This window comes from Sparus aurata, chromosome 18, assembly GCF_900880675.1.
Source record: "Sparus aurata chromosome 18, fSpaAur1.1, whole genome shotgun sequence".
Classification (NCBI taxonomy): Eukaryota; Metazoa; Chordata; class Actinopteri; order Spariformes; family Sparidae; genus Sparus; species Sparus aurata.
In genome coordinates this window covers 25,333,787-25,346,478 of record NC_044204.1, presented here as the reverse complement: position 1 = coordinate 25,346,478, position 12,692 = coordinate 25,333,787, and the positions used below count along the sequence as shown (strand labels likewise).

The window sequence follows — 12,692 nt, the reverse complement described above, 5'->3', positions numbered from 1 at the left end:
TCATTTTTTAAATGAATTTCAGAATCTTTTTATTTGAAATGTCAGTGTTCAAGAGAAAATAAAACAGCAATATAAATATTAGCATAAAAATAAGAGTAACACAGGGGTATAGCGTGGGGGCTAAGCATTTGATAAGAAAGATAATACAGCAGGATAGAGTAGTATTAATTCAGCAGCGGACGGACTTACACATATATAATATTTATAATCATTTGTTCATATGGACAGAAAGAGAATGAGAGGCATTCTTTCACAAATGCACAAGATAAAATCACCGCAAAAGAACATTAAGAGGTTACAGAAGGATAGAAACATTTTCCATATTTTTTTGTTTTGTTTTGTTTCTTTACAGGGTGATAAAAGATAGTAGAGAGAAAATGAACACAAAAATATGCGCAACACATATCACAAGTTAACTAGTCTACGTGTGTCACTTTGTTTACTTATCTAAAGTTATCTTTAATTCATTTATTTACACTGAAGAGTTAGTTGGCTTCCATGGTGCTTAGTTACTACATTGCAACACAAACTGTTGAAGAACATCTCAGATTTTTATCCATTATTGATTTTTTTTTTTTTTTAAACCGTGGTTTTCTTATTTTTCTTGAAAAACAAAATGCAACACATTCCAGTAGTAAGCCACGCCTTGTGGAAGAGGGACTCTTGTTTTGAAAATGTTGGACGTGGTCCCTGCTATACAAACAACTGGCTCATACCGTCGACAGGACTCGTGTTTATTTACAGTGGGAGAAGAGCCTCACAGGGCCGGGGAGTGGAGTGGAGGGGAGAGGGGAGTGGTAGAGAGGCTGGGGCTTCCCATCGATTTCAATGAGGAGGAGGGATATTTTCAAAGGGCTCTCGAGTGGCATCTCCTCACCAACAGGGACAGCTGTGCTCGGCTCTGTTGACCTCTACCTGGGTCAGTGCATTAGAGAAAGTTTCAGGGGTGGGCGGGTCAACAGTGGTTCCTCTGTACATTCAGTGGGTAGAGCCAAGGTGTTTTCTCCCACCCCCCTGGTTGATGCCACGGTGCCACCCCAGCCTGTGTACCCCTCACCACAGCCCCCTCACTCCCCCCCTGGCCTAGCCTGCAAAGCTGCCTTTTCTCATGCAGTTGTATCTGGCCAAGAGGCCTGACAGACAGATGGACGTCAAAGTAAAGACTTCATATCTTATACAAACATTTCCTCTATGCTATCGAATCGTTATCTCCCAAAGAAAAAACGTGTTACTGTGTCACACCAAGAAGTATCTTCACTTCATAGATAGTGAGGGGAAATACTCTAGTGGCTTGCAAGGTCTCTAGAAAACTCCTAAGCACTTAAAGTTGACCACATCTATGCATTTTCCCTAAAGACTGAAGTGATTACTACCCCTACATCATCTCATCAGAATACGAACAGTGCATTTCTCTTTGTTTGGCTCTCAACGTGGGGTAGTGAGTGAGGGGAGGACACGAGCTGGGTGTGAAGAGGGGAGGGTAGAGGGTGCAGGGCAGCACGACATGTCTGTGCCCATCTGGAGCTGTTATACAAGGAGCCAGTCCCTGCTGCTATACCACCTGCATGGACAGCATGGCCCGTGACTCCATGACACGACGCCAGGCCACGCCGCCGCCGCCACCCCCACCCTCTGCCAGCCACTCCTCTGGGTGCATGCTCAGGTCATAAAAATATCATTAAAATCCTTTTTTTTTAAACTATGATTACAAAAGTAATTCTCATTTTGTGTCAAGTAAATGCTACATGTGCATTATATTGACCTGCGATTGGAAGGAGGATTACAGATTCAGGATTTTCCTCCTCTTTGCTTTTGCAATGCATAGTTTTGCAACTCTAAACTAGTATATGCAGTTTGAACCTTAAAGAGCATGCAGAAGAGTTTGTAATACCTGTCAAACGACAGCCTCATATCTACAGGACTTATGCTTTAAGACCCTGCAAGGCTGACCCTATATAGGAATCTAATGGATGGCAACTAGCGTACTTTACAATAGATGACTTTCCTCCTCGGGGAAAGAGCACAATAAATCCAACATGAACGACACTAACATTTCGTCTCTGAATACATCACTGCGTATAGCCTTGTCATCCCAGCAAGGTTCCTTACACTGAATCTTTTTGTCCAAGTTCATTTGATTTTGCCAAAATAAAAAAAACAAACAAAACAAAAAAAATCACTATAACCCCCCATACCCTGCCAAAACTATCCACCGACAAGATTTACGTGAGAAATACTCGACCTTCAGCACAACACAGGTTATCAACACCAGTAACAGCCTTCAGCACATTCAGATTCTTTAGACACTCTTTCAAAGAACCATCAACATCGTCCATGTGGTCAAAAGTGATTTGCTGTCATTATTTAGACCGTGGCTAGCATGAGTGACAGCAGAGCAGTAAGATACGTAATGGGAAGGGTATGGGAGGTCGAATTTCTCATCAGATCAGGCCGGGTTTATCTCCACCTCTCTCCGTCCAGCTCTACTTCTTCTCCTTCTTGGTGGACTTCTTCTTGGAGGCAGGGGTCTGGGCGGCCTTGGGGGGCTCGGGCTGGGCCGAGGCCTGGGGCGGGGGCAGCGCCTGCTGGGTGGCCTGCTGGGCCGTGGCCTGCTGCTGCTGGGGGTTGGAGGTGAGGGTGGCCGTGCTGCCAGGGATGTAGACGTTCTGGCGATAGTCGGGCACGTGCTGCAAGGTGAACTGGGGGCTGTAGCGGGTGCTCAGGCCCATTGTGCCGGGTCCCAGAGTGGCTGTAGCCTCGCTCACTTCTGGGGAGAAGAGAGACAGAGTGGGGGAATAAGGGATGAGGAGGGAGAGGAGAGAGGGATGAAACTTGTTAGACAAAAAGAAATTGAAAGTTTTAGTGTTGCAAGTGTTATATTCAAGCAGTGAAATGGAAAAGGGGTCCTAAAAGGAGACTAATCGGATTACTTTTAAAGCCCATAAAAGAGTTAAGGTACTTGATTGAACATTGGATTCAATTTAAACACATCCCAATGCTCAGCTAAACACTAGCTTGGAGTGAGCGAAACTAAAGAATGAGGGCATGAGTTGAAGAAAAATGAGCAAAAGAGGCAAAAGAAAGTGTTACAAAATGGTCGATTGTGTGCAGATGTTTTCTCTCTACGGGCTATGATGAAACCGTCTCCCCAGCAAACTCCTCTGCCTTCTGGTTTTCTATCACGCCGGCCCTGAGTGAGTATGTGCACGAGCATGACGTAGCTGCTCAGCTCATAATTCTCCCACAGCCCCTGCATTGCAGAGCCAGAGACACAAACGCTCCCTCCCCCAATCCTGTAGCTCCTCTCAGCCTATATAAACACACATGAGCACACTGGCCTCCAAAAAAGCCAAAGCAGTGACGGAACGCATTACGTTTCAATACTCTTTCTGCTCTAGCACAGCGCTTTATTAATTCATTGCGTTGTGCTTATCAATACAGTGACATTAAGTTTAGAGGAGACGGAGACGACCTTCATTGTTTATCACATGCACTGTTGGCTCTATCCGTCCTGATGGCACCGACTGCTCCTTCTATCTAACTTTGTGCTGACATGCCGGTCACAACGTAGCCCAAGACAGAGCCGTTCTCCCTCTCTGTCTTTTCTGTCTCCCTGTTCACTACAATGGAAAAATTTCACACCATGTCCGGTGCAGTGTCCAAGTGGGGGCAGGGTGTGTGTGAAGAGGGGGGAGGGCGGTGTGATGTGTCAAATGGTTAAAATAACAGTGGAAACAATGACTTGGGTCTATGAGGTAATACGTCTTGTTGAGTTTGTCCCTGCATCATCTCTGCGTATTTTGTGTTAGACTGTCGCTGTATGTTGTGTTGCTCAGCCCCCTCGATGTGTATTTTTCCAGGTTATTACGAAGGCTTCCACAGTACCAGCCCAAAGATGAATCACTGTGTTCCCCTCAGTGCTAGTCACTGCAGGAACAGAGAAATAGGACCGTAGACACTTTCTGAAACATGGGAATCTATGGCTATGTGTGAACCTGCAAGTTGCATATTACATAACTGTTCATGTTGCTCTTTAGCCATCTGTTTATGATAAAAACACTCTGCATGTGACTCATGTGTGCAGTGGAAACATGCATCTCTCTTATGTTATTCAGTTCAACACATCAAACTGGACTGTTCGTCTGAGGAACTGCAGGTAGTGACGTCCGGCGTCTGGATATCATATGAGGCTTCCTCTGGATGCTTTTTTAGCGCACGTAACCCCATGGAAACATCAATGTGGGCACAGTGAGGCTTTATCAATGAGCAGGTCTGGCCATTTGCCCTCCAACCAAACAGGAAACTAAATAACCTGCCCCCGCTCATGCACACCCTCGCTTGGCTTATGAAAGACAGACATCGATGTGGAAAAGAGAGGATGAGTTGATAGAAAGGCAGAAAGAAGAAGAGGTGGTATAGGACTCACCGTTAGCTGCAGCCATCAGGGCCTGGAGCTGCTCCGCCTCAGTTGGGGGCTGGGGCCAGGGGCCAGTTCCCATGGCAACCTCGGGTCCTCCAGTTGCCCTGTGGCGAAAACGAGGAAAGAAACAACTGTAAACAACTAGTGGCTCCTCCACTGCATTGTGAGTGTGTGTGTGTGTGTGTGTGTGTGTGGTTAGCTGACTGGTTTTAACAGTTGGTGGTTTATGATGTAAAGGCAAAGCAGCTGATGGCAAAGGCACACAGCCTGAGGAGACCTCGGCAAGGATAACAAGGTATAGTATACAAAACAGGGCGTGTCGCACACAAAGGCGCACTCTTTAACACACTCTCTTTAAGGCATTTGCAAATTGTGTCTGCACACAGACGCACAGTAGCAAGCGTGTTCGCACACTCACACACAGTAAACACCGAGCAACATTCACTCTCTCTCTCTCTTTCTCCATAATGACCATGAGCACTGCGCCGTCTAGTAAATCTGATTAAATATTTAATGAAGCCACCTTTAAAGGAAATAGCTGTCTGCATAGTCACACATGCAGCGCTCAGTGAGCACTGAACATTTCCATCTGGGCAAACTTCACCTTCAAAGGCTTGTTTTACTTACAGTCTGCAATTTGCATGTGGGGCAACAGAGGAGAAAGCAGACCTCCGATCTATTAAACCCACCTACTTATTTCCTTTCCCACACTTGTGACACACCAACACAACCCCTACAACTGACAACTGGGTCACGGTGCTTTAATCCCAGCTTTGCTCTTTCTCCCAAAGTGCTAATAAAGCCTTATCTTCTTTTTTTACTGCACGTCAGTGTGATATATCCTCCCTGCTTGTACACTATGTAAAAAGAAAAATAAGAAAAAACAAAAACTGCTACTTGCAACAAAGTCACAGTAAATCAGATAAAACCACCATGGATGCTGCTTTTAGAGTTGTTCCAGAGAAAATCACTATTTATGGTCTGAACTACTCTCTGAACCTCTTGAATTTTGCTTCTGTGTATGCAATATATTGGTTTATTTGACTGTTTGGGGTATAACAAACCAACTGAGGGCATTTAGCAGAGGATCATTATCCCACAGGGACATGGGTAAGAGGTTGCAGTGAAGTATACAGCTCCAAAGAGGATAGTAAACAACACATCAGGGATTAAAAGGACACAGAGGTTTCAGGTTCATCTTCCTCACAAATAAAGGCTGTGGTAATCAATGAGGGAAGCTGGAATGTATGTAATAGATATTGTGTTAAATGCATGGGATGTGGAGAGGGACGCTCTTTTTTATTTAACGCTAACAAAAAATGAACTCCTGCATAAATTGGTCCACTCTTAAAAGAAAGTAAAGGACACAGTGAGGGGAAAAAGTGAAAAGGAATTCTAACAAAAAAACAGCAATTTGTTTAAGAGCAGGTTGCCAGGTCTCACTGCCAAAACTCTGAAGTGGTTTTCAGTTCAGTGCCAGAGAGAGACCGAGGGAAAGAAACATGTACGTCCTGTGCCAGGCAACCAATGAGAAACAGGCTGGGTAAAAGTAAGGTCCCTGGAGCCAGGGGCAGCCATTTTGTGCCTCTCTTCATATCACTTAAGATAAAAGGGAATGCTTCATTTGTGCTAAATTAGCATCTCTCTGTAGTTATCACATCCTGTGGTTGTGTAAAGCGCTTCCTGTGGTCAGGGTTATCACTTCCTGATTGTGAAATGTGTTCCAGAGGGATGTCTGTGGTTGGCCAGACAGGGCTATCGTGCTTCCTCTGCAACCTTACATGACATCTTAAATGTCTACGGGTGGCTCCCCTTGTTGTTTTGCAGAAAACCTTCTAGACTTTAACTTGATAATTTAGCTGGAGGCCATTTAGCCAGTCACATGGTGACCATGCTGACATTTGTCTCATCTGCATGTTGACCACAGGAGTTTAAAGTGGAGAACTGTTTCCTTCATGGAGGTACTTTTTTAACCGCCAACAGGCTTTTTAAAGTAATCAATCACGAGACAGCTGTCTGCATTGTCTCGGCTTTGTTCCTTTAGCTGGATCATTCACATGAAGAAGCCAAATGTGGGTGGTGATTGAGCTACAACCATCACAGACGAACATCGAAGGCAACACTGTACGGTAAGCAAGTCTCTCTAGAAAGAGAAAAAACAAGAGCTCTCACGCTATAATGACCAGATGTAGAGCACACATACAATGCATTACAAATCTACAAAACACTGCACGCAAACTCAAAAGTGTCACAGTCCTTTCTACGCCACAGCAGGCATTGTGGCCTATGCACATCGATCAACAAACCCCATCAAACTTTTAGGGAGACTAACAGAAGCTATAGGTTAGGTACATCTACACACAGCACAGCACTCAACTGCAGTGCACTATTTAAAATATTTTAGCCACTCTCTGCCCTTATCAGCTGATGTGGGATCAGGCCAGGGAGTGAACAAAACTTAACACTGATCAGCTACTAAGGATAGAAAATGACCAAATACAGTCTACATCTAAATAGGTACCTTGTCCCATCCTTCGGAGTCCATCGTATGTGTGTACCGTATGGCATGTGGGGACTAAAAACACAACAAGTTATACAGTCTGAAAGAATCATTGTGAATTTGAAAGTTGGGGTTAGTCTAAGGAAAAGGAAACTGCTGCGATGTTGTGCTCTTGAAATCAGTGGAAAATATGTTGAGTCTGTCATGTCCATTTAAAATACCAGCGATGGAGAGAGTTAGGCTTATTTTTTCTCCACCGCCAACATGAATCAGTTCCAATGTGTCCGAACTCCCTGTGGTATTCCATAACGACGGTGCCGTGTGTTTGTGTGTCTAACATTTTCCTGACTTGGCTCATAGGAGTGTTCTGCCCCAGCTGGTATGTTTCAGGGAAAAGCCTTGACTCACAGAATGTGTTGTGCAATCATTGTTGTGAAAACTGCACGCGCCCCGTTTGAGCCCACAGAGTATCGACAAATAGCATCGTCAACCATCAACACAAAAGCTCAGTTAAACACACAACTGAAATACAGGAACACAATTCATCTAGTGTCGTTTAACGGACGAGTCACAGGTGTTGAAATTAAATGTGATGGAACTAGTCAGTGCGAGCTCTCAGATATCAGTGTGTGAAGAGAGAGCAAGAAGGATAAATACGCTGTCCCATCCCCCCACTAGCTCTGGTCGCCGTCCCTCATCAGTAGTACTGAGTGATGGCGCACAGGCTCAGAGAGCGCAGAGAGGAGAGGAACAGGAGGAGCAGGAGGAGGAGGGGGAGGGGGAGTGGAAGCTGCGGCAGCCATTTTATAGAGCAGCCTGGAAACAGGCAGAGATGCTCAGTCAGGAGTGTAAATCAACAGTCTGAATTCACTGAGCAGAATCATGCAGTGAAAAAATATGCATCATCACTACAGCGTGACTAAAAGTCCGGTTCAGATGTTTGCATTGTGACTTTAAAGTCATCCCTGCTTTACAATCAGCAGCCAGTTCTTATGGTTACAGCACTCTCTATCCACCATCCCCCACTTTTTTAATTCCTCATCCTTCATCACTCCCTCTATCTTTACGATAAGTTCGCCTTGTGCAGCACAGCAACATGTCCTTCACTCACTGGGCATTTTAACTGTGTGTGTGTGTGTGTGTGTGTGTGTGTGTGTGTGTGTGTGTGTGTGTGTGTGTGTGTGTGTGTGTGTGTGTGTGTGTGTGTGTGTGTGTGTGTGTGTGTCAGTTTACTCACCCGCTAGGTCCGGGTCTCTGCCCCTGTGTGAAGCGCCAGTCGTTGTTGGGAGGCTTTTGCTGTGAAGAGAACAGAAGATGCAACATGAACTGGATGTTTCATTGCAACAACAGTGAGACGTTTCTGAGGTGTAACCTTGTTCTGTGTGTCATGGTGTGTGTCTGTCTGTGATCTAGAAAGAGTCTTTTTCAGTTTTTCAGTGACACTCAATAAAGGGTTACAACAAATGTCAACAAATATCTGTATGCTCAGGCATCCATGTTGTTCCAAAAGCTGTGGAGCATAAAATGCTGCAGAGGAACACACGCACACACGCACACACACACGCTTATAAACAAACAGACTGGGGCTTTGCTGATAAAATGGGACTCACAGCTACAAACAAAAGGCAGAAATTATCAAAGAAAAGAACCACATGATCACATAAATGAGAAAAAAGCTATAAACAGTGTAATAAGAAATGAACCATGAAGCCAGAAAATGAATCAAAGAAGAAGAATTTAGGCTAGAATGATGGCTCTGCAGTGATAAAAGCCTCTCTCATATCTACCTGTCCTTGCTGCTCTCTATTAATGTCTCCAAGCCCATTGCACACTTGTCCAATCTCTACCTCACTGACCATGCCACCATGTCTCCTCCATCTCTCTAGCTCTTCCCCTCTCTCTCAGGCTCTCTTGTTGTGCAGTGATGCGGTGAATAGACCTCTTGGCTTGGCTCCAGATTCTGCCGCCTAATCGACACAAGAGCTCCCGGGAGAGCAAGGCCAGCGGGATGATGTGCTGCATTATTAAAAGAGCTGTTCTACCCGAGGGAGCAATGGGACGAAGTGAGAGAGCAGGGGAGTAAACACAAGGAGAAAATCCCTCAAAACACAACTACACAAAAAGAACAGTACTGGAGGATAAACTGGAGCATCTACTGTTAAGAGACAAATATACTGTAATTTAGTGGATGCACAAAAAGAACAAGTGAAAAGGGGGAATAGTGTTCAGTATCCATGCAGAAAAAACAAGTGAGTGCCTCGCCACAAAAAAAGAATTAGTAAGAAATCAACATCGACATAAATAAGCTTGCAAAAGAAGGAAGTGTGGTATCGTCTGGTCTACAGACCGGTGAAGGCCATGGGGGAAGTGTGTATGATAATGAGGCAACATAGCCATCAGTTTTCATTCAACAATACAAAAACATTTGGCAGTGGATTCAGATTCAGTGTTATCTATAGAAGGGTCTGTTTCATCTTAGTGGTAACTCAACACAATCAGTTCCGTCTTCAACATTTGGAAATAGGAAAAAAAAAAAAAAGTCTGCTCGGTTATGTCCTCCTAACACATTCCAATGCCAGAACTCAGAGGCTGTCATCATTACTAATATGAAAAGATAGAGGTTGAGGATGAGATGAAGAGGGCAAGTCTGACCTCTTCTTCATAGCAGAGCTTGGTCGATGTTTATCTAAAAATGGACTGGGAGATGAGTTTATGTGCGTGGGCACATGAGTCTGTCTGAGCTTTGGTAGGGAGAGAAAAAAGATCAGCCCTGTGTGGAGGCAAACATCCACCGAGGGGCCCAGCATTCCAGCTGTGTGACTCGTTCTCACCACACAAATGCTCACGGACACACGCTTGTCATTTCCAAGGTCAGATCCCACCGCAGGCATGGAGAATAAAGAGTAACGGGCTGACTGGGCTGCACTGCTAGCTTAAGGTAAACACCTCATGTGCTCTTATCCTACTTGCTTCGTTACACGGAACAAACAGACAGGTAATGTCCATACAAATGCAACTATTCTCTGCTTAAGAAGAAAGACAAACTGAGGGAGTTCAACCTTTCAATGAACTGGACCACAAACTGTTAAGAGTTGCTGAATTCTCAAGGTGGTTTAGACAACATGAGTTGCCAGGGAAAACAAACCCCAAGCCAGGTTTAATGGCATGCAGGCACGGATCAAAATGTAATTGGACTCTAGCTCAAATTATCCGAGAATCTTTAGAAGTGCTTTTTATTTTGTTACGTAGTCTCTGAAGTGAGTTGATCCCTTCAGATAGATGATCAAGATGTTGAAAATGTACAAAGCTATTTTTTCCACAGTACAAGTTAAGGGCAGGAGCTACAGAGAAAGGGTCAAATAGTCTACTCAGCGAGACTAGCCAGTGGAAGAGATTACAGTTCTGTTGGCCTGAATTCTCATTCAATAGAAAGACTTTCATACCAGCGTGGAAGCTTTAAACACTGTCAGTCTGCTTCCTTTACAGCTGTAAGAGCTTTGAGGGATCCCCAGGTGAATTACAACCTGACTGAGCAAATGGCAACACGGTGTCTGTCAGCTGAAGTACTATCATGTAAAGGGATGAGATGGATATTCATCATGTGAGCACTGGATTCATCAGAGGGTATAAGCTGGACTTAGCAGCACATGTGGACATCTGGGCCTCATCCACCATATTTCGAGGCAAGTGAATGTGAACTTTGCTAAAACATCTGGTTTACTGCTTAACCAAGTCTCTATTGTGTTACAAAAAGATTTATCCAGGTGTACAAAAGAAAATCAATGCAATCTCATCCCTTTCTCTCTCTCTCTTTCTCTCTCTCTCTGATAGGGGTGGAAAACAATACAACACACACAAACACTTCACACAGGTCCATCTGGTACCCTTTGTGGAAGATTCAGTTTCCTACCACGCACACACAAATCGTATTAGCGTTAAAAGAGCTGAGGCTGGACTGCAGCTGGTGCTCTGTCTGAAAAGAGGAAGTCGTGTCTGTTCTGTAGCTCTGATAACCTTCAACGTACGCACACATACGCGCCACACCATAAAAAACCGTCAGCACACAGGCATACATTCACTCTCTTCTCAATTCTCAGCAATGATTAGACCAATAGAAACCTGAAAATGTATTTTTAAAACAGTATACTTAACCACTAAGATGCTGTCTCCCTTACACTGTTGGATCATTACTATCATATTAGGGAAGCGCTGAGCACCGAGACAGAGCACCATGTGTGGTGTTGATTTTAATATTCCTCTCCCTTAAACAAACATCGTGACTCAACTGACAAAAGCCCTGAGGACAGTTTTCCTGAATGAACTGCATGAGCCAGTTTGTCGCATGTTTAGCCTTATCATCCATAAAAGAATGCATATTTACAAAACACTTGGCCAATCTCAGTGCACGTGCCAACCCTTATGAAGTCGCACGGACTCAAAGAGTGAAAACTGACACACGGTCATGGTGTTTTTCACATCCTGGTTTAAAACTAGGATTCCATAAGTGCAGAGAGGGGAATAACTGAATAACAGGAAATAGAAGTGCAAGTGATAACAGGCAAATCAGTCAGTGAGTCAGACTCACGACATCAGGATTATATGATATTTACTTTGTCCACTGAAATGGAAATCTGTTTCATCATGGGAATATTTCCCTTTTGATGCAAAGATTTACATGTTGAGTGCAAAGAAACTGTATAACTGTGGTTGCTAGTGTTTCAGGAGAAAAAACATAATTTTTTCATAAAGTTTCTGTGTCAGCACCTGCTTAAATAAAGCATGCCAAAATGGCACACAGCAAATGAATGGAGGATCCCAACTCTGGGATCTCTGGGGAGTGGGAAGTGACAGACAATCGGGCACTAAGGCCCCAGGGTCCTTCTAAAATTACACACTACTGGAGGGCTCCTCTGTACACAAGCAGGCATATAAACACCCACAGTGATAGCTCCTGCTCTAAAGGCCATTATAGTCCGTGCAGTCTGTCGCTTCGGCACACGTGCGTAAAAGCAATCCTTCCTTTTCCTTTTATCCATCCCTCTATCTCTTTTTTCTCTGTTGTCCTATTTGCACACGTGTCACTAGAGCAGGGAGACAGATGGTACCCTGCTGACCTCAGGGCCAACCTAATTCAGCACAGAGAAAATGGATATTTAATACAGACTCATGAGAAACAGGAGATTCGCATGGTTATTAAACACACATCAGGATACAAATCCTGTTGTGTGGTGAAGAAATGGTTTTTACCAGTCACCTTCAATCATACATTAAACATGACTGGGAATGAACCCTGAAGATGAGTGGACTTGAAAAGTGATTAAAAACCTTAAACTTATTTTTTCATTGAAGTCCCCTAAACTGACTCATCCTAGTGACAGTACTGTCAGCCATTTTCTATCCCTGCCTCTAACACTGCCTCCACTGCATTAAAACCCTAAATGGGTTGTCTGTGTCTCATTCATGCTATTATTCCATTTGCTAACCTTTTTTCACACCCCACTCGGAACACATAGAAAAGAAAGTGCCATTTTTGCCAAAGGATGTGAGAACAGCCTGGCTCATGTGATGCTGAGTCCTGGAACCAATCACCAAAGGTTCAGAGGACAACAGGAAGTCAGGGGTCAGGCCACTGACCCCATGAATTCCTGTTTTTCAGCTACTGCTTTATTCTTTGACTCTTTCCTCCCCACCCCTCTCACCATGTTCTTTGCTTGGCCCTTTTCCTCTCCTTCAACCCCATCTCTCCCTCTGTCATCCTGTTCTCCCCTGTCT

The 12,692-nt window shown here is 44.3% G+C and overlaps 1 protein-coding gene across 50 annotated transcripts in view; it reads right to left on the bottom strand.

Moving 5' to 3' along the window:
• Positions 1 to 2: 2 nt before the first annotated feature.
• Positions 3 to 12,692, bottom strand: part of LOC115568600 (protocadherin gamma-C5-like) — a 281,207-nt gene continuing 268,517 nt past the window's right edge. For 23 of the 50 annotated variants that reach the window (XM_030396086.1, XM_030396074.1, XM_030396070.1 and 20 more), the window contains 4 exons: positions 8,158 to 8,216; positions 6,942 to 6,995; positions 4,427 to 4,524; positions 3 to 2,767 (listed from right to left, as the gene is read on the bottom strand). In XM_030396086.1, the coding sequence (XP_030251946.1) occupies positions 2,484 to 2,767; positions 4,427 to 4,524; positions 6,942 to 6,995; positions 8,158 to 8,216 (495 nt within the window). In that variant the 3' untranslated portion in view covers positions 3 to 2,483. Of the gene's footprint in view, positions 2,768 to 4,426; positions 4,525 to 6,941; positions 6,996 to 8,157; positions 8,220 to 12,692 lie in introns of all 50 variants that reach the window. The other 27 variants (XM_030396101.1, XM_030396095.1, XM_030396097.1 and 24 more) reach the window with 6 other exon arrangements.